Here is a 22,629-nt window from a genome sequence, read left to right as displayed (position 1 = left end):
TATCTAACTCCTCTTGATCCTGGTTAAGGTTTTCTTGGCAGAGATACTAGGGTGATTTGCCATTTCCTTTTCCAGTTCATTTTACAGATGAGGAAACTAAGGCAAACAGGGTTGAGTGATTTGACCAGGGTCATACAGCTAGTAAATCTGAGATCAGATTTGAAATCAGGAAAAAGAATCTTTCTGACTCCAGACCTGGTGCTCTATCCACTGTATTATGAAGCTTCATTGTGATCTTTGAGAGAACAGTCTAAATATGCTAACCTTGGAAGAAGGGCAGTAACAGGTGTAAGAAAGCACAAGAGGTAGAAGGTGGGATCTGATAACTGCTTCTCCATAATCCAGTAGGGGTTGGTTGGGCTGTTGCAAGTAACACAGGTGGCATTGTACACAAGGGAGACCACAAAATAAAGCATGAAGCTAGCCATGAGCACGAACCCGTGGATGAATGTCTGCAAATAAGAAAACATGTAGTGATAGTATATTGAAAATCAATGGAAACTAGTAGCAATTCTCCAAATTAGTAGCATTTCCTGGCCTTGCTAATTCTTTTTTTCTTCTTTCTTTTTTTCAAAAAATTATATAAATATTTTATTTTTTTCCAACTACATTGTACAATGGTAGTTTTTACCTATCTTTTTTTGCAAGATTTTGAATTTTACAATTTTTTTCCCTCTCCTTCCTGGCCCCCACCATCCCACAGAAAGCAATCTGATATAGGCTTTACATTTGCAACCATGCTAAGCATAGATCGAAACTGAATGTGTTGTGGGAGAAGATTCTGATCCAAAAGGAAGAAAGAAAACATTAGAGATAACAAATTTACATAATACATAAGACAACTTTTAAAAATTGATGATGATAAGTTTTGGTTTTCATTTAAACTCCACAGTTCTTTCTCTGGATATAATGGTATTTTTCATCACAATTCCCTTAAAATTGTCTTTGATTATTGTTTTGCTGAAATGAATAGGTCCATCATGGTTGATCATCATACCATGTTGTTATTAGTGTGTATAATCTTCTGGTTCTGCTCATTTTCCTCACTTTCTTCTTATTCTTAGGACCTTACTGGGCCTTAGCAACTCTCTCCCTAGAACTTTCTCTCTGTGACTAGTGGTTTTCCCCCCATAGAACATCCTTCATCTCTCTGATCCTCTCTACCATTTGTGAGTTCCACCTGGGGTTTCCATTTTGGGTATGACCATGCTTTTATTCTCTCCCTCAGCTATGTGACTCTCAGGACATCTCTACCATACTCCCACTCAAGTATCTTCTACCTTCAACCTTTTTAGCTTCCTTTTTTTTGTGTTGTCTCTCCTGACTCCTTCCACCTCCCCATTGGAATACAAAACTCTTGAAGTGCTTGAAACAGTACTGGCACACAGTACTCACTTATAAATGCTTGTTGCCTTGTCTTTGCCTGCTTCCTTATGTGATATACCTTGGGAATAGTACAAAAAATGGATATTTGAATTCGAGTTAACTCTTTCAAAATAACTCTGTTGCAAATTAGTGAGATGTAGTAGATAGAAAACTGACCTTGGAGTCAGAAGACTTAGGTTCAACTCCTGCCTCTGTTACCAGTGACTCTGGTGAGTCACTCAATCTCTTAGTGCTGCAGGCGACTTTCCAAGATTCTAAGTTCAGAGATGATACAGATAGCATTGGTAGAGGTAATTTCCTCATTTGGGAGGTCTATTGGCTAACACAATCACAGGTCCAGCACCATAATGTCTTTTATGTGACTATTATAGGCTTTGCCCTGCTTAGAGCATCTTTGAAAGGACAATTTTTGCACCATGGTTTGAACAACTAGCTCCTTTTCCAAGGGCACTGAATCTCATATTCTGTTTGATTCCTCTGAGTGATGGATCATTGCAGGCTTAATGGACATAAAGAGTAACTGAAGGGGTTCAGATGCCTGAGATTCAATTAACTTAGTCAGTCTCTTCTGTTGAGTGATTACTACTACAAAACTGCATGGAGAAGATGTTAAAAATGCCATTTTTAGAAAAGATGAATGAAGCAGCAGATTCAGTTAAATGACTCAGGATGTTAATTCTACTTCTTTGTAAAGAGAATCGAATGACCAATCAGAAAATTTCCCAAATCTTAACAGCCTCATCATCTGTCTTGGTTACAATGGTAGCCTGATTGTGTATTACTGAGTTAAAAAAAATCCATTGGTGGCACAGTTGAATAAGAATCATGCATAGGGGTTAAACCTTAGATGAGAAGAGCTACATTTAAAGCTACATTGTTCTATAGCCAGTGCCTGAGATGATCAGGTCCTAGTTTAACTCAGTGGGTAGTGCTCTGGAGCACTATTCACTTTCTACTATCTATTGAATTTGTTTCTACAATCATAAGGGCATTTTTATTTGGGAAGAACTAACATTTAAGTACTAAAATATGGCCTCATTTTATCTACAATGTAAAGTTCTGAAGGACTAGGATTGCTTAATGTTTTTTATCTTTGATTCCCTGAGTGCTACTTTTTTTTTGGGGGGGGGGGAGTGGTCCTGGACCTGTGATTGTATTTGTGAAAGAAGCTCCTGTTATGGAAATTTAGTCAATGACTGTAGATCAACAAACTGTCTGAAATTCAGTCTTAAAAAGTTGCCTCTGAGGTACTGAGTGGTTAGATCACTTGTTCATGTTCACAACACTAACATATCTAAAAGAGAACTTGAAGCTAGGTCTTTCTGACTCTAAGCTGGGACTTTTTATACATTATACGACATTTCCCCTCTCCTTACATATAATAGGTAGCTTAATTCTTGCTTGTTGAATTGAATTGTCTATGGAACAACGTTTCTCACTGCTCACCAACATTATTATTTTGCTCCAAAAGTAGATTAATGAGTTTGCTGTTTTTATTTCTTCCAAACACTCTGCTTATTTTTACAAAATCTTTTTGTTCTCCATCCCTGTCCTTCCTCTACCCTCAGGATTTCTTCTTCTCATTTGTCTATGCAGTTCATATCCATCATCCAAAGAAGTCTTTTGCCTGTCACTAATCTCTCCCTCCTTGGAAGCACTAACAAATATAGTTACTATGTCATAATTTAGCATTTAACTATTTTGTCTCCCCAGTTAGGCTCTAAGGTCTTTAAGGACCAGAACTGTAGAGACCATCTAGTCAAAATGTCTTATTTTATAGATGAGGAAATCAAGGATCAGAGTGATTTGTCCATGGTCACATAGCTCGCAAATGCAAAGTTTTTCCATAGACATATATTATGTGCTTGTCATCTGGCAGATACTGCTGGTACAAAAATTAAAAATGCCAATTCTTACATGTAAGATTACTGAGTAATGTATGTATAGGAGCAATGGCAGACATACACTCACAAATCGCTCAGTTCTGGACTGCCTTTCCACTTCACCTTCAAGTCCCTTTCTTCCTTGAAGACACAGCCTAAGAACTACCTTCTCCATGAAACCTTTATGATTCTCTTAACTACTTGTTTATGATAGTTATAATAATAACAATTATATATTATTAAACAGAAATGATGACAATAGCTTTTATATTGTGTCTACTATGTACCAGTACTGTAATAAATGCTTTGTAAATATTATCTTATTTGATACTTACAACAATATTAGGAGCTAAGTGCTAATATTAATTTTGTAGTTGAGGAAAATGAGGCACATAGAGATTAAGTAACTTGTCCAAGGTCACACAGTTAATAAGTGTCTGAAGTCAAATTGGAATTAAGGTTTTCCTGACTCCAAACCCAGTATAACCTCATTCTCAACAACCATGTATTTAGCCACACATTTATTTGCATATGCTCTTTATTTCAGTATGTACTTTATTTCATTTATGTATATGTTTCTCCTGGATTATTTTTGTCTTCCTGGTGGCTCGGCACACAGTTGGCCTTTAATAAATGTTTGCTGATTGAATAATTGATGAGAACAGTAAAAGGGAGAATTTGTTAAGAGCAATAAGGAAAATTAAGAAAAATTGTTTTGTAACATTTGAGTTACATTGAGATAAATGACTTTCATTTGGGAACCTGGAAGGATCATGACAGACTTTATGAAAAGGGATCGAGGGGTAGGTGGTGGGGTAGGTAAGTGCTTGCAATTAAAGGGAGAGAAAAATTTCTATAGGGAATGAGTTTGAGTCATGTAAGCATGGCTTGTATAGCTCCACAGAGATGGGAGGGAATAGGATAAAACAAATAGCTACCAGTCTTGTTCAGCTGCATCATAGAATGACAAGAAGACAGGGAATAGGAAAAAAAGACTAAAAAGGCCAGATTGTGAAGGCTAAGGCTAAATGCAGACCCAACCTAGAATGCTCCCAACCTGTCTCCTGGCCCTCACAGACTTGCAGCATCTTATAATTGGAAAGGACCTATGAAGACAGCTAATTGAATGTCAGCCAAAGTACTTGTAGAGGTAATTACAAGGAAACCACTTTATACAGAAGAAAGAATGATGGATTTGGAGTCAGAAAACCCAGATTTGCTTCTTTTACAGCTTAATTTTGATTAATCCATTTTAATCTCTCTTATTCTTGGTTATTTCATCTGCAAAATGGTGGGGCTGGCCTAAATATCTTCTAAGGTTCTTTCTTGCTTTTAACTTATGATCATATTGTGTCCATACCCATGTCTTCATTTCCATTGCCTGGTGTAACAGGAGTGTGGTGAGGGAGATGGTATTGATGGATGTTCCAAAAGCAAAGACACCAATGTCAGAGTCCTTGTAGGTCTGCAAGAGAGACATATGGAGATTATAGGTGAGGAACAGAAATGACCATTTAATCAGTTTCACTTATGTAGTCTTTGCTGGGATAGAAAGAAATAGGGGAGTTATTGAAGGGCAGAAATGTTAAAAAAAAGCACCAGTTAAACATTTAATTAAAAATCAAAACCAACACCTTTGATTGAACAAGCATTTAACCAAGCATCTTCCATATCCCAATCCTTTCCTCATTGCTGCTGGTGTCCTTCTCCTCTAACTTACCTTAGGTTAATTTTGTATTAATTTATATACTCATATAGGACCCTATAACCTTATGTGAATACTATCTCCCCTGGCTAAACTCCTTAAGGACAGTGATTATTTCATTTATGTCTTTGTATTAGTATCTAGGTGCTTGGCACATACTGAGAGCTTAATAAGTGTTTATGGATTGACAAACTGACAAGCAGCTGTTTTTAGGTGCTGGTGATATAGATACAAAAGCTCCTTAAGGAGCTTATATTCTACAGAGGGAGGAGAAGGAATGGGAATTTTTTAAAAAAGATGGGTTGAAAAAACAAAAAAAGAGGCACATAATGATACCATTTGTATGTGTGGTAATGGCCATCTATTCCTTGGTTTCTTTGTTTGCCTTGCAAAAAACCAAATAAACAATGTGGTTAAATGACTTGCCCAAGGTCACACAGCCAGGTAATTATTAAGTGTCTGAGGCTGGATTTGAACTCAGGGCCTCCTGACTCTAGGGCTGATGCTCTATTCACTGTTCCACCTAGCTGCCCCTGTTCCTTGGCATTTTGGGAGAAGGTGTGGTGTAATAAAAATGGAAGCATTTATCTAAGAGAAAAGACATTTTAGAAGAATGAAAATTTCTGATGGGAAGGAGAAATACTGCAAACTCAAGTCAGATATGTGTATTTTTTTTTTTTTAGGTTTTTGCAAGGCAATGGGATTAAGTGGCTTGCCCAAGGCCACACGGCTAGGTAATTACTAAGTGTCTGAGACTGGATTTGAACCCAGGTACTCCTGACTCCAGGGCCGGTGCTTTATCCACTGTGCCACCTAGCCACCTCAGATATGTATATTTTCAATGGCAGCCAGAAACATTAGAGAAAAAAACATGTTCAGGTCAGATATCTTCAGAGGAGAGATCATTTCATCTGGAGGAAATAAAGGAAACCTGGGAATACTCTATACAGATGTTGGTGCATTAACCAAGACTAGAAGGGAGTAGGTTAAGGACATGTAAGATGGTCTATGTAGATGCACAGCAGTGGATTCTCCAGGTGCTCTTGGGATTAAGTTATTCACTCTTCTATAATCATTTATAGGTTAACTTATTATGTGACCAGTACTGAGGTAGGTTCTGTGGGGAATATACACTTGGGTCTGGTCTGCCTTCTCACTTACAACTTGTGTGACTTTAGGTTAATTTCTTTCTCTCTAAACCCCAATTTTCTCATTTGAAAGTGAAGGGATTTTAGACCAGGTGATTTATAAAGTTGCCTCCAATTCTGCATCTATGGTCTTATACAAAGATTAGTCTAACTGATAGGTTTTCCCTAGCATATCATAAATACCCTTGAGTGCAGGGATTTACAAAAGGTAGGAATTGATGAGTTTTTGTTACCTTGTATTGGGTTTTCTTTCTCATCCAAAGACAGGTGCCTATATTCACCTGGTGATTTAGGAGAACATTTTAACTCTAGACTCAACCCTACACATTGCACAATACATAATTCACATGCCAAAACAGGATAAAATCCTCACTCCAGATTTAAAACTGGAAAGTAGGTTATGGAACTTACCAAATAAGGGATAAAGAAACAGACAAGGCTCTGATAGAAAGCATCCATCATTGCAATCCAGAAAGTTGATAGCTTGTAGAACTGTGGGGAAGGAATTCATCCAGATTACCATCATCAAAACTGACCTCTAAAGATTGATCAAAAATTACAGACTCAGTGTATTTGAGCTGGAAGAGACCTCAGAGATTATCTGTTGCAGTCCAAGTACCTCATTTGATAAATGAAGAAACCCAGGCTGAAGAGAGAAAGAAGTATGATGTAGTGGAGTCAGAGGATCTAAGCTCATATCTTGGTTCTTCTAGTTATTACCTATGTGACCTTAAATGAATCATATAACTTCTCTGGACCCCTTTTCCCCCACATGTAAATTGAGGGAGATAGACAAGATGATCTCCATGATCCCCTCTAGTTCTAAATCTTATTATTGTTACCAAATTCACATTGAGGATGAGTAGTAGAGTTGGGATGAGCACTCAGACAACCCATTTTTAAGTTTGATTCTCTTTCTACTCCCTTAAAAGACTACTTGTAGGTGGTATATTGGGACAATAATATTTGGTGTGGTCTTTGGCTTTGCATGACAGTTATTCAAACTCTATTCAAGTTCTATTTATAAATTATCTACTTACAAATAATATAAATTATCCACAAAAGACTTAGAAATCAGCTAAAATCACTAGTTTCTAAAAGAGCATAGACTTGAGTAATGAATATTCTTATTTTTTTTAATCACCTCTACATTCATGAGGAAGATCAGGACAATTTACAACTTATATCTCAGGTATAATATCTTCTTTTGGAAGTGTATTTTGAACCCGGGGTCCATGCACCTTAAAAAAATATTTTTATAGCTGGATTTTAATATAATTTGTTTCCTTCTAACCATATGTATTTTATTTCATATATTAAGATCAGACTGGTTAAGGGCTTAATGACACAAAAATAAGTTAATATCCCCTGTTTTATAGTCAATGAGTAGTTTATCAAACAAATATATTGTTTTTAAGAGTAAAAATAGAAAAGAATATAAACACTCAGGAGTGTATATGGAGCCTGAATATTCTAGCCAACTTATTCCCAATTTCTGCCTTGAACTTTAAGGATTTCCAGTGTCTTATCATGGCATTGAAGTGATGACATAGGCAAGTGTGATGATTTCTACTAAGCTGCCAAGAAGTAAACTTAGGCTTGATAGCAGAAAGGCATTAAAAAAAATTAGAGAGTTATTCAAAAGTGGTTTCCCATCCTAAATATTAAATAAAAGTCAGATCACTTGTCAAGTATATTGTAGAGGGATTTTTTTCATATATGGGTCAAATTATGCTCTATAATTCCTCTTCCAGTCTGATATTCTGTTATTCTATAAATTCTCCAAGTTTCCATGTATTGCTTTTCTAAGCATGCCTTCCCCTACTTCTTTATTTTTAAAATTTTAATTTAATTATCTCCTTCCCCCTTTAATTGGCATTGCCTCAGACAAATTGAGATCTGGAAAAGACATTAAATTAGAAATATCAAAGTCATTCAGGTCATTACTAGTCCTGACCTATGTCTTGTCATTGGATTTCAGTGATACTGGATAAGAGACTGAGGCTAAAGACTTTGCACAACTTTGCCTCACTTAAATTCAACTCATGAGTAAATTAAGACATTATCCTCAAGATGTCATTGGTCCTTTTTGAGACTGAAGCACAAACAATAATCTCCTTTCTCCTCTCCCATGCACTGAGAAGGCAAAAACCCCAAACTCATAATAATTATGAATAGTCATGTAAAATAAATTCTTGCATTAATAATGTCCAAAAACACCAAAGAAAAAGAAATAAAGCTTCAATCTGAGTCCATCAGTTATTTATCTGGAGATGGGCAAAATGTTCCATCATATGTTCTTTGGAGCTATGCTAGGTCATTGGGTTAATCAGTTATGTCTTTTCAAAGTTATTATCCTTACAATATTTCTATTATTATATAAATTGTTTCATTGGTTTAGCTAACTTCATTTTGCATCAATTCATATAAATCATTTCAATTTTTTTCTGAAATGATTCTCTTTGCCATTTATTTCTTCATTGCAATAGTATTCCATCACATTCATACACTTTAACTTGTTAGCCATTTCCAAATGAGCATTTCCTCAGTTTCTAATCTTTGCCAAAAGAATTTCTATACACATTTTTTTGTACATATAAATCCTTTCCCTCTTTCTTTGATCTCTTTAGAAGTATTAAATGAAGTTATAGTATCACTGGAACAAAGGGTTTGCATAGTTTGATAGTTTTTTGGGCATAGTTTCAAATTTTCTTCCAGAATGGACTAGTTCACAGTACTACCAAAAATGTATTAGTATGCCTATTTTCCCTTTTGCAATTTTCATTTTTCTTTTTCGATCAGCTCTGCCAATCTGATGGGAATGAGGTTGTGCCTCAGAATTATTTCACTGCATTTTGCTGATTATTAGCAATTTAAAGCATTTTTTATTTGCTATTTATAACTTGGATTTCTTCCTCTGAAAACTGCCTATTCACATCTTTTGATTATCATTCTTGTAAATTCGATTAAGTTCCTTATATATCTTGGAGAGGAGATCTTTATCTGAGAAGCTTGCTATAAAGATTTTCCCACAGTTTCCTTCTTTTCTTCTAATTATAACTATATTGGTCTTGTTTTTGTAAAACCCTTTTATTTTTAAGTATTTAAAATTATTTATATATATGATAAGAAATATATATAATATATAAAAAGAAATAGAAAAATGGAAAACATTATTTGTTCTACTTTGATATTTCTTATACAGTACCAGATTATTTTCATTATTAAAGTTTTATAGTATAGATAGAAGGAGATCTGATACTGCTAGGTCTCTTTCCTTCCTCCCCTCTCTTCCGCCCCCATCAATTCCCATGATATCCTTGAAAAAAACACTTTTGATACTGGCAATAATATTCTATTCCATTTTCTTAGTCAAATAAACTAATGGTTTATCTAATTTGTTGTTTTCCTTTAAAAAAAGCCAATTTCCTAGCTCCTTTTTAAAAAAGACAATCAAGGTCTCTGTCTCTGAGACCAAATTTGAATTTGGGGCCTCCTGACTCCAGGGTCAGCTTCTCATTTCATCAGTTAATTCAATGTTTTATTGTTGTTTTTTAAATTTTCATTTCTCTCCTTTAATTTTCAGGCTTTCTGTTTTTGGGTCTTTTAAAATTTGTGGGCTTTCTTGTGCTTTTTTTTCTTTTTTTGGTTGTTGAATGCACCCATTTCTTGATTTGCTATTTCTTTTGTTGATGAAAGCATTCCAAGATAGAAAATTTCCCCTAAAGGATATGCCTTCATGCCACAAATTTTGAAATGTTTTCTCACTGATGTCATTATCTTGAATGAAATTATTATTATTTCTGATTTGTTCTTTGATCCACTCATTCTTTAGAAATAAACTATTTAGTTTCCCATTTATTTTTAATTTATGTTTTAAGATATCATTAAGTATATTTATTGCATTGATATCAGAAAAGATTCCCTTGATATTTATGCTTTTGTGCATTTTTTGTGATATATTCATATCCTTAATATGGAAAATGCTTGTAGATATACCATGCATGGTTATTCCTTTTTTCCCTTTCAATTGTCTTCATCTTAACATTACTTTTGTTTATTTTATGGTTAGATTTATCTAAGCCTTAGAGGGGTAAATTGAGGGCCCTTATTATTTTAGCTTTAAAGTCTATTTCTTTTTATAGCTCATTTAACTTTTACCTTAAGAATTAGATGTGTCATTTGGTACTTTAATTTGTTGCCTTTTAGCAAAATGTAGATTTCTCCATTCATCTCCTTTATATAGGTCTATTTTTAGTTTTTTATTTGAGAAAAATATACCTTTTTACTTTTGCTGAGCCATAATAGATTATGATTCACTCCTTATTTTTAACTCTATATGTATCTTTCTAATTCATATATGCTTCTTATTGTTGGATTTTATTTTAGAATTCACTCTGCTATTCTTTTCTGTTTTAAGGGGGAGTTCATCTTATTCACATTCCTTGTTGTGATCTCTATTTATTTCCTCCTTTCCATTTTGTTATACTTTTTCCTTCTTCTTTTCCCTAATATCTCCTCTTTAAAAGTCTTTTGCTTCTGATTATTACTCCTTTAATCTATTCTCTTTCTTATTCTGTTCCCTCCATTCTTTTCCCCCTTTGCTCCTTTTCTCCTAATTACTTGTGGAGTAAAATTAATTTCTGTGTCGAATTACATATATATTTATATTCTTTACTCCTTGAACCAGTTTAGATGAGGATGATATTCAAATGTTTTCCCCTCCCTTCTCTATTATATAAATTTTTCCTTGTATATTTCATTCATGTGAGATAATTTTCTCCATTCTTCTCCTCCTTTCTGCCTTGTCCCAGTATACTGTCATTTTTCTTTTTATATTATGCAGATATAATAAAATGATACTTAGGATTTCTATCTAATTGGATTCCTTCTAAGACACCTGGTAATGATAAAATTCTGAGAGCTAACATGTATTATCTCCTCATATATTAATATAAACAGCTTATCCTTGTTTAGATCCTTATGATTTCATTTTTGTTTACCATTTTTATTCTTTTATTAAATTCCTCTGTTTATATTTCAAATTTTCTATTTAACTCTTGTCTTTTCATCAGAAAATTTGAAAGTTTTCTATCATATTTCAAACTTCATTTCTTTAAAGCAGTGGCTGCTAAGTCTTGCATTTTCCTGTGTCTCTTTGGTACTCGAATTCTTTCTGGATGCTTGCAGTATTTTTTCCTTGACCTGGAAACTCTGTATTTTCACTATAGTATTCCTGAGAGTTTTCAACTTAAAGTTTCTTTCAGGATGTGACTAATAGATTCTTTCAATTTGTACTTTGCTCTCTGATTCTTAGATGTTTGGAAAGTTTTTAAAAAATGATTTCTTGAAATAAAGTGTTAATGTTTGGCTTTTTCTTCTGTTCTTGGCTTTTAGGGAGACCATGATTTTTAAATTATTTCTCCACAATGTTTTTCAGATCAGTTATGTTCCATTTTTATTTCATATTTTCTTTCATTTTTTTCAGTCATTTGAGTTTGTTTTATTATTTGATATCTCATGGAGTTTTTAAGCTTTTATTTAGCCACTTAAAGGGCCAAGAAATTATTTTCTTTAGTAAGATTTTGTACTTTTATTAATTTGTTGATTCTCTTTGTTGTTTTCTTCCAAAGTCCTCATTTGATTTTTTTTAAAATTTAGTTTATTTAAGGTAACAGGGTTAAATGACTTGCTCAGGGTCACACAGCTAGGCAATTATTAAGTGTCTGAGGCTGGATTTGAACTCAGATCATCCTGACTCCAGGGCTGGTGCTCTATCCACTGTGCAGCCTAGCTGTCCCCACTCATTTGATTTTAAAAATATTTTTAACCTTTTTATTCAGCTTTTTAACACATCTTGGATTTCCTTATGGGCTTGGGTCAAATTGGCATTTTCCCTTGAGATCTTGCTTGTAATAAATTTCCAAGTCATTTTTTTTTGTTTTGAGTTTTCCCTTCATCACAGAAGCTCTTTATGTTGATTTCTTTTTAAGTTTTCTCATTCTTCCAACCTCCTTCTTGATTCTGGACTTTATAATTTTTGCATTTTTATGTTTTCCTGCTGCTTTCATAGATTTCATACTTGTGACCTGTAAGTTTTCAGTGATCTCTGACTGGCATTAGCCACAGAGGCATCTGTTCACTGACCTCTTAGTTTGAGGTCTGCAAGTTTCTGACTCAGATTTATGTTTATTGACTTGTGTGTGATTATGTCAGTAGACTGGTCCTAGACTTAGTCATTGGTTGTCCACATGGAGGCTCTAACTGAACTGCTGCCTCCTCTTTGACCTGGGACTCCTGTCTTGGTAATTCCACCAAAGACTTAAATGGTATATTAAAGGTTAGAACTGTATCCCTGCTACACTGCGCCTAAGCTCAGAATCACACAGATATATCTCCAAAATTTGTTTGTTGCTCAGTATGAGATGGGCCCTTGCTCCCTTGAGCCTGCAACAACTCTTCTCTATCCTGAATGCATGATCAGGAACTGGGCAGTAATTAACAGGATATCATGGCACCTGGTCCTCTGCCCAATGCTAATTTTGGGATTCCCTGGGAATTTCTCTGGCTCAGTCATTCCTGCCCTGGTGTTCTGTCTTAGTGCTCTTTTTCTGGTGACAGGAATCCTATCCACCAAATCTATTCCTAAGTCAGGGCCTGGTCTTTCCCATTGTCAAATGTCTGCAGGCTTCTCTGTATGTCTATGTTTCTCTGGGCTGAAAATTAATCCATTGTGACTTTTCCTTGGAGTTTTCAATTAAAATTGGGTCTGGTGTGGTTTTGAGATTGTTGTCCTAGACAAGCTAGGCAAAAATGCTTCTTCATTCTGAATGCCTTCCTTTTCTTCTACTCAAATCCTCTCCATTCTTAAATGCATGACTCTAGTCTTACCTTCTCTATGAAGACCATACTGTCTACTCTGGCTCACATTTATTTCTTTCTTTTCTGGCCTCCAGTAGAAGCTAACCTCTAAAGTCTACATGTACCACATAACATTATAGCTGCCATATACTTTTTTCAAATTTTTCTGGAATTGCCTCAGGAGCAACCTTATGATGCAGAGGAAAGAGCACTGAACTTAATGGGCTCATCTTGAATTATAGGATCTGAGTTCAAATCCCAGCTTTGCCATTTAATATTGTGTGACATTGGGCAGGTCATTTAGCTTTTCTTGGCCTCAGTTTCTTTTTCTGTAAAAGAAAGGGTTTTGAGATGATCTATAAATTACTTTCCAACTCTAGAATCAGCTAGATAGGAGAGTAGAGTAAGGAAGACCTGAGGTCAAATTCTGCCTCAGACAATTGATGTTGATGATAACAATAACCATCATTTATTTATTTAAGGTTTACAAAGCACCATATATATTATCTCCTTTGAGCCTTATAATAGCTCTATGAAGTAGGTGTTATTCTTATTCCCATTTTATAGATGAAGAAACTGAGGTTGAGAGAGATTAAATAATATGCCCAAGGCCAGATTCAAACTCCAGATCCCATACTCTACCCATGGTACCACCTAGCTGCAATTCTGGTCAAATCACTTAAATTCTTGGACTCAATTTTCTCATGTGTAAAGTAGCATATACTCCTATTGATATTTCTCCAATTTATTTTGCATATATTTTGTTTATAAATAATTATTGTCTTCCCCTTTAGATTAATCTCCTTGATAGCAGGGACTGTCTTTTGCCTTTCTTGAATCCTGAAACTTATCACAATACCTAGTACATACTTGATGTTTCATAAATGCTTATTGACTAAGTGTCTCCCCTGGTTGAGAGAATGAAATTGAAAATCTTAAAGTATTATCTATATAAATGTCAGCTATTTAAATTCTATGATCCATGTATATCTGTCCAAAAATAGGTAGAAGATTCTATTCTCTATGTCTGCTATTTCCCCCAGGTGGACATGGTCCTTAGCTATAATTTGAATCCCCTAGATGGGGCTGCAGAATGAGTATTCTGATCTTATTCTGAGCACTGAAACCTCAAGTACTTTACCTTAGAATTCTGTCCACTCCTGTAGAGTTCTGGTAGAGCCAGGAGAGTTTCTGCAGAGATGTCTTTATCCAGGATCCCAAAGATGAGAGGAGGTAAGGAAGTGAAGAAGAGGTTGAAGAATATCATCTGCCAGTAATCAATCATTGTGGCACCCGAAAAACCACAGAAGAATTGGTACCAAAAGAGAAGGTTGACATAGCACTGTAGAGAGAGAGATGGTAGGATCTTTAGTTTCTTTTGGAATTCATTCAACCCAGGATTAACTGACAACATGTCAATGGAAGCAATTTTGATATAATTTAGGGAGTGATGATATAACTGTTACTTGATTATGAAGATAACAGATGGTGATATTTATTGTGTCTTTGGTGACTTAGGCCATTATATACACCATTCCATTTGATCTTCATGAAAGTGGGGCAGATATTATTAGCTAATTGATATGTTTAAAGGAAAGCCTAAAATCACATATGAAGGGAAAACAAGAATTTAAAAGCAAGATAGAAAGGTAGAGAGATAGAAGGAAAAAAACCCCCTGTAAATCTATTATCTAATTCTTAAGAACAGGATACTGAATGCTTTGAAAATCTGTACATAGTGCTATTTCAGATTCTTCACAACATCATAAGGTCCCTGCCTTCCAAGAAACACTTCAGAGACTAGTTGAAGAAAGATTATTCTCCAAGTAGCATAGCTGAGAAGCTGCATCAAATTATGGATTAACAATGATAATAATGATAATTTTTTTTTTGCTAGGCAATGGGGTTAAGTGACTTGCCCAAGGTCACACAGCTAGGTAATTATTAAGTGTCTGAGGTCAGATTTGAACTCAGGTACTCCTGACTCCAGGGCTGGTGCTCTATTCACTGAGCCACCTAGCTGCCCTGATAATAATGATAATTTACATTTATATAGAGCTTTAAGGTATATAAGTGCATTATATCTATATCTATCTATATCTATATCTATATCTATATCTATATCTATATCTATATCTATATCCATATCTATATCTATATCTCTATCTATCTCTATCTATCTATATCTCTATCTATCTCTATCTCTATCTCTATCTCTATCTACATCTATATCTATATCTATATCCATATCTATATCTATATCCATATCTATATCCATATCCATATCCATATCTATATCTATATCTATATCTATATCTATATCTATATCTATATCTATATCTATCTCTATCTATCTATATCTATATCTATCTATATCTATATTATCTAATTTGATCCTTATAACAACCTTAGTTTTGTTGTTCAGTTGTTGTAGCCATGTCTGATTCTTCTTGGCAAAGATACTGGAGTGTTTTGTCATTTCCTTCTCCAGATCATTTTACAGATGAGGAAATTGTGGCAAACAGAGTTAAATGACTTGCCCAGGGTCACATAGCTAGATGACTTTTTCTGACTCCAGCTCTGGCATCCACTGCCACCTAGTTAGCCTTAACCATATTGATGTGTATTGAAAGTTATCATTCCTCACTTCCCATTCTCATTGATAGATGAAGAAACAGGACTAGAGAGTTTAAATATGAATTAACTAATATTACTCAGTTCCTTATGGAAAGAATTGGGACTCTGAGCCAGTTAGTGACAGAGCTTAGAGCAGAAGTCCTAACTTTCAGGCCAATGATCTTTTCAAGATTCCTTTTTCCTTCTTGTTCTCTACCTTCCAAGATTCTGCTACTTTGTGGTTAAAAGCATGGCCATAAAACTGTACTTCTCATCCAGAGAATATGACTATCTACAGTTATTTGATTTCTTTTTTAGTTTTAAAACTTGGGTCTGAAAACCTGATCTTGTTTCTGTTTGGTGCCCTGATTTTTTCGTTTTTCTTTCTGCTTCTTTTGCTCAAAGAGAGAATTGTTTTCATCACTGGGCGTTGCATATCCAAATAGTTTGCCTCCTGTGCTATGCTACTTGGAGGGGAACCTTTCTTTAGTTAGTCTCTGAAGTGTTTCTTGGAAGGCAGGGGCCTAATGATGCCGTGAAGAATCTGATATAGCACTATGTACAGATTTTCAAAGCACTCAATATGCTATTCATAAAAATTAGATCAAATAGATATACCAAGGTTTCTTCCTTCTATCTATCTTGCATTTATTTTTTCATCCACATCTAATTTCAGGCTTTCTTTTTAATATGGTGGTGACATAGATTAATTAGAAGGAACACACATTTATTAAGCACCTACTATGTCCCAGACATCATACTAAGGATTAATCAAATTTTAACTCCCTTGATTTTCACAACTATAGGTGCTATGAATTATCCCCATTTTACAGTGGAGAAAACTGGAACAGAGAGAGTTAGTAAATGTCTGAGACTAGATTTGAATTGGGGACTTTCTAACTCCAAGTCTAGTGCTCTATCCACCAAGCCAGATAGCTGAGTTATGTTATCTGTGAAATGGAAATTATAATGCTACTTGTTTCCTTATCTATTATGGACTGTTATGGGGAACACACTTGATAAAGCTGTATTGTGAGTTAATATTTTTGCTATTAATTCAAAGTCAGCATGTCATAGTGGACAGACAGCTTTGGAGCCAGGAAGACCTGGGTTGGAATCCTACTTCTGACACATTGGTTGTATGTGACTATGAACAAGTCACTGTACCTTTAAAAGGTAATTCAGTAAGACCAAAATTGCAATTAAAGTGCTGACTTACATTGGTAAAAGAAGTTTGGAGTTCTTGGTACCAGTAAAATTATGGGTCTATTCCCTATCTATATTCTCTGTCCTCTACCCATGTCCTTCTAGCAAACCCTAAGCATTTTTTTTTTTAGAATTCATCTCCAAGAGAAGGAGAATACTTCATTTTATAGATGGAGGAAATTCCATCTGTTTCTAAAGACAGTCTTAGTCACACAGCTGCTTAGTGATGGATCCGAAACTTTCTTCATAGACTGTGTTGGGAGCTAGAAAATCTGGTTTCTTGTTAGAATTCTTCCAGTTACTAGGCATATAACATTGGACGATTCATTTAATGTTTCTGAGATATAGGATAAGGAAAAATTCCTACTTTGAAAACTTCCCCCCCACTAATGCAAATTAGCAGCTCAAACACCAAATATGCTCTTTGAGGGTTGCTTAGAGCACTAAAAGATTAAATGTCTTATCTTTGTGTCAAAGACTGGACTTCAAACCAGGTTGTTCTGATTTGAAGTCTGACCCTCTGTGCCATACACTATGCTCTTTCAGTTTTCTCATCTACAAAATTTGGACAGTAGAATCCTATTATGCTTGAGCTGGCAGGAGACCTTAAGATTCCTTTGACTACTTTACAGATCAAAGAACAAATGACCCAAGAAATGATTTTCCTAAAGCCAGTGTGATTTGGGAAACTGGGTATTGATCCCAGGTCTTCTGATAGCCAATATTAGTGCTGACTATGCTTAATCTGCCTACTCAATAAATACCTGTTTTGACTTCTTCACTGAGATCTAAGAATCAAATGACCTCATATTTAAGCAGATAGTGAATACAAAGCACTATGCAAATACAAGTATTAAGAAGCACAGCATAATATTGCTTTGAAAAATATATTATTTGCTCCCTTCCCTTCTGGCCTTCCAGTTTTCTCTGGGGAAAAAGATGGAAGGAAAATTTTTTCAAGTGTGGAAAAGAGAGGTCTGTCTGCTCACTTTTATTGACCAGAACAAAGGTTGGTTTTCCCAAATGATTCTATCTTCCAAAGAATCTGAGTCAATGCATTTATCTTAAGGGCAGCTCCAGTCACTGAAATCCATTCTGTGGGAGGCAGCAACCAAAACTCTTACTGAAGGAGTGAAAACTTCCTGAGGGAAGTAAATGTTTTATTTTGATCTTTGCTCCAATAGTTCATGGCTACACACACACACACACACACACACACACACACACACACACACTGTTTATTGATAGATTGATCTTGGGGTATTCCCAATCCATTAGAGTTAAGCATGAGTTGTCTCTAGTGCTTTTTAACAAGAGATCAGAAATCATGTTCCCCCTCTATAGGACATAAGGAACTAGACATGATTTCATTTGAAGAGGGAATTTCTGATAAGGAATTCTCTCTACCAATGCAGTTTGGAACTTTCTCTATAATTTAGAGTCTTTTTTTTTTGGCAAGGCTTTTTTTTTTTGGTAAGGGTTAAGTGACTAGCCCAAGGTCACATGGCTAAGTCAGTATTAAGTATCTGAGGCCAGATTTGAACTTCTGACTCTAAGGAGTCCTTCTGACTCCAGGGCCAGTGCTCTCTCCACTGCACCACTTAGCTGCCCCTATAACTTATAGTCTTATGAGTTACCTGGAACCTTGAGAGATGGTGACCTGTCCAGGGTTATGTAGCTTATATACATCAAGTGGGATTTGAACTCAGGTCTTCTTGAATTTGAGTCCAATTCTGTATCCTTCATGTAATAGCCAATGTTTCAGGGAAAAACCTTCCCTCAAATTCATGATAGTCATATTATCAACATGTCCTTACTCCCATCCCACCACTACATTTTGCCCCTGAATGAGAATGCTGGAAGATTTTTTTTTTCAGAAGTGAAGTAACATAGAATAGTGGCTAGGGAACTGAGTCTAGAATCAAGAAGACTTGGATTCAAATCCTTCTTCAGATACCTGCTAACTTTGTGACCTAGAATAAGTCAGGTAACCTCTTTGTGTTTCAATTTCCTCATCTGTAAAAGGAGAGAGTTGGACTTGATGGCCTTTAAAATCCTTTTTAGCTTCAAATCTATGATCCTATATCTTCCCTCTCCTAGCAAATCATATCTAACTCTTCATGGGGGTTTTCTTGGCAAAAGTACTGGAACAGTTTGTCATTTCCTAGCATAGTTTACAGATTAGCAAATGGAGGTAAACAGGGTCAAGTGATTTGCCCAGGATCATACAGTTAGTAAATATCTGAGGTTGGATTTGAACTTGGTCCTTCCTGACTCCAGGCCTGGAGCTCTATCCACTGCACCAACTAGCTATCTATATAGTAGCTACTTAAAACTTATTGAAGGACTGTTTGATCTTGTATCTAGACCTTTGTGAATCAGCTGAGGAAGAACCACTATATCTTTCAGCTAGATTGCAACTTGAGAAGAGTACTTGATTCATTTTATTTTCAAGTTCAGGTTCAGGATCTGTTGTTTCCCCACCTTTGCAGAGTTTTTTTCACCTTTTGAGAACTGCTTTAGATCTGGTGACGGCATTGCTTCAATTTCTGCCGGTCCTGTTTCCTCTGAGAAGCCACTGCAGCAGTAATTAATTCATTGTTCAAACTTCTAAGCAGCCAGGTTTTTAATCCCTGATGAAATGGGTTGCGGATGTGGAAGTCATAGTTCTCCACCCTCTAATTGCAAGGGGGAGATAATGCTGCATCAATGTCATCCAGTTAGAATACTACACCAGGCTCGAAATAAATATCACTTAAGCATTGAAAGCATACTCAGCCAGGAAAAGTTTCTTCCTTTTTTTTTTCTTTTCCATGGTAGAAATTTAATGTTGAGAAGTCATAGGCTTATTCAGAAGAATGATTTTTTAAATCTATTATTTTTAAACATGGACACTGAATTCTAAGTAAACAATCTTTCATGCTTAAAGTGAATTTTGAGTCAAATGGAGTGACTTGTTTGCACTGACTTGTTGAAATGCAATTACTATCCAGTTTAGCCAATTTGCATTATTCTTTTCACTGCTACTCATTTACATATACATTAAACTTTGAGCAGATATGCTTGCTGTATTTGAGTGGTGATGATGACAGCGGCTGCCAGTGGGACCCAGAAAATGTAGCAAAAGATAAAAATTTGAGTTTCTGAAATGCTACTTGTCTAATGTTCCTGTCTTCCATTCCCCTGGTTCTAATCATCTTTTTTTTCCCCTTATGCAAACAGGAATCAGATCATATTTGGAGGCACTGTGGGATTATTCCAAGGTCCTTGAACTAGATAATGAAAAGCACCAACTCATGCATTTATGCCCTTTTTTGGCATTGCAATGCTTTGACTCTTGCCACTTTTTTATTTTTTAAATCAAGAGCTTCTAATTATAATCTTGCAATCTCCTAGAAAGTCTTAGTATCACATTAGGCCTGTGTTTCTCCTTAGTGATGATAACTCATATTTTATTTTGATATTTTTGGCCCACAGAAATATGGCAGCAAACATTCTTAGGGGACACATGGATGTTGTAAAATGATTTTTAATATTTGCATTACATTTATACTTTTCTAAATACTTTTGTGTACATTATACTTCTTGGTCCTCATTATTTTTAGGAGGGTACACAAAAGAAATATCGTAATCTTTATTTTATAGAAAAAGAAATCAAGACACATAGGTAGTATTACTAATTCTAGGCCAGATTGCCCCATTCACCTGAGGCAATGTGCTGTAGAAGATAAACAACTAAATTGGGAGTCAGCTGGCCAGGGTCTTAAGCCTACCACCTGCTTGATGTCTGACCTCTTGTAAATCATTGACTATCTCTGGGTCTTAGTTCCCCCATTTAGGTTTGTTTTCACTCCTAATTCTGGTTATGTGAAGGGATCCAGAAAATCTACTGATGAGGACATCTTAGTCTTTTGCTTTTTGACCTAGTGGGAAACTTGTCATTTCAAAGATTAAAAATTTGAATTTTCCTTGGGACTTCCATTCCCTTCTTTTTTCCTTTTTGTTTTCTGTTTCAGTCATTTCTTTTTCTTCCAGGCTCCCAAGTCCAGTTCCTCCTAGGTTCTTAGAAAACAGGCAGGAATGGGGTGGCTAGGTGGCACAGTGGACAGAGCACCAGCCCTGGAGTCAGGAGTACCTGAGTACAAATCCGGCCTCAGACACTTAATGATTATCTAGCTGTGTGGCCTTGGGCAAGCCACTTAACCCCATTGCCTTGCAAAAAAAAAATCTAAAAAAAAGAAAAGAAAAGAAGCAGGAAGAGTGCCAACTACATGCAATAGTGATGGGTAGTTGCATGTCAGTGGACAAGTAGGTGGTACAGAGAATAAGAAGAGTGGATTTGGTATCATGAAGACCTGAGTTCAAATCTTATCTTAGTCACTAATTAGCTGTATGACCCTTGACAAATTGCTTAAAATCTCTCAGTCCTTCCCTCACCATTAAAAATAGGGATAATAGCACTTAACTCCAGTATTCTTTTGAGGATCAAATGAGACAATATGTAAAGGGCTTTGCAAACTTAAAATTGCCTATAGAAATGCTACCTATTCATTTTCATCTTCATCTTCATCATCACCCTTACTGTAATTCTTTGCATAGTGCATTGGCCAATTTTATATTGGGTAATTTGAGGTTAAGTATGTATTAAAGTTGTACATTGTGTGGGATGTTGTTAGGAGGAAACTAGAATATTGTAAAAAGGAGAGGAATAGGAAGCTATCACCTTGAAGGAAATGAGTTTTGCCACCACTAACATTGATAGTAACTTTCTGATTGTTCCTATAGATGAAATTTCCTCTTATGTAAAATGAGGGGGCTGGAAGAGATATTAGAAAAGTTGTCTTGCAGCTCTATTTGATGATCCCCTGACAAACACAGAGGGACCTGTTTTGTAGATAGGGAGAACTGTGGCTCAGGAAAACAAATGACTTGCCTCCTGAGGTCCATAGCTTGTCAACTGGTGAAGGGAGGGAGAAAAGAAATTCCCAAATTAAGCACATTCAAAGTTACATTTATACCTCTCATATCCTCTTTTTAAAAATACCTTTTTAGCAGTTTTCTGGCTTGCACATTGTCCTGTACTTAAAAGACAACCCTCTTTGGTGACCTACTTGGTAACAACTCCAATTATTTAGATTTTATCTAGATTTAGCACTTATCCACATTTCAAAATCTATCTGTCCTTTGTCTCATCCTCTTTATGCCTTTTCTCGCTGTAAATGTGATAAAAGGTCACCATATTGGTTAATACCTTATCCCTATCAGGTGAGATATTTGTATTTTACCACGGGCCTTCAGTGCTTTAAACCAAATGATGACTAAGATCTCCAGTAGGGGCGGGGTCCTCACACAAATGGACCTAAGGTGATTACTTACCACATTTTTGTAGAAGTAGTAAACAACCATCCTTGCCAAACGTGAATAGCACCAGTGGCCATGCACAAGTAGTAGTTTCTTGAGGTGCTTGAATCGAGCAATGGCAAAATCACTGGACATCACAGCCTGAAAAGTGAGAGCTAAAAAGTCATTCATCCAAACTACTGCTTTCCCTCCCCTGCTCCAAAAAATACCAAATTCCCATGAAACTGCCCAGAGAGATCTCACTCTTGTATCCTTGGATCCTTTTAGCAGGATTGAAAGGATCGTCGTCATCATTATATGATAATTGAACTAGTTTTCATTGGAATCTTTTTTGGTTTCAACATAGAAACCACTTCCCACCTCATTTCTGGTGAGATGGAGGACCAAGTCATCAGTCATACTTGGACAAATTTTCATTCCCGTGAGGCATGTTTGAAGATAACTTCCAAATGATAGATTTTGA

At 35.7% G+C, this 22,629-nt stretch overlaps 1 protein-coding gene across 1 annotated transcript in view; it reads right to left on the bottom strand.

Moving 5' to 3' along the window:
- Positions 1-22,629, bottom strand: part of LOC141502212 (phospholipid-transporting ATPase VB-like) — a 102,285-nt gene that overhangs the window by 5,759 nt on the left and 73,897 nt on the right. Inside the window, 5 exon segments of the mRNA XM_074206868.1 lie at positions 265-452; positions 4,630-4,734; positions 6,534-6,614; positions 14,125-14,325; positions 22,182-22,307. Of these exon segments, the coding sequence (XP_074062969.1) occupies positions 265-452; positions 4,630-4,734; positions 6,534-6,614; positions 14,125-14,325; positions 22,182-22,307 (701 nt within the window).

This window comes from Macrotis lagotis, chromosome 1 (assembly GCF_037893015.1).
Source record: "Macrotis lagotis isolate mMagLag1 chromosome 1, bilby.v1.9.chrom.fasta, whole genome shotgun sequence".
In the NCBI taxonomy this organism is placed as follows: Eukaryota; Metazoa; Chordata; class Mammalia; order Peramelemorphia; family Peramelidae; genus Macrotis; species Macrotis lagotis.
The sequence above is the reverse complement of the archived record's forward strand: the minus strand, read 5'-3'. Positions and strand labels throughout refer to the sequence as shown.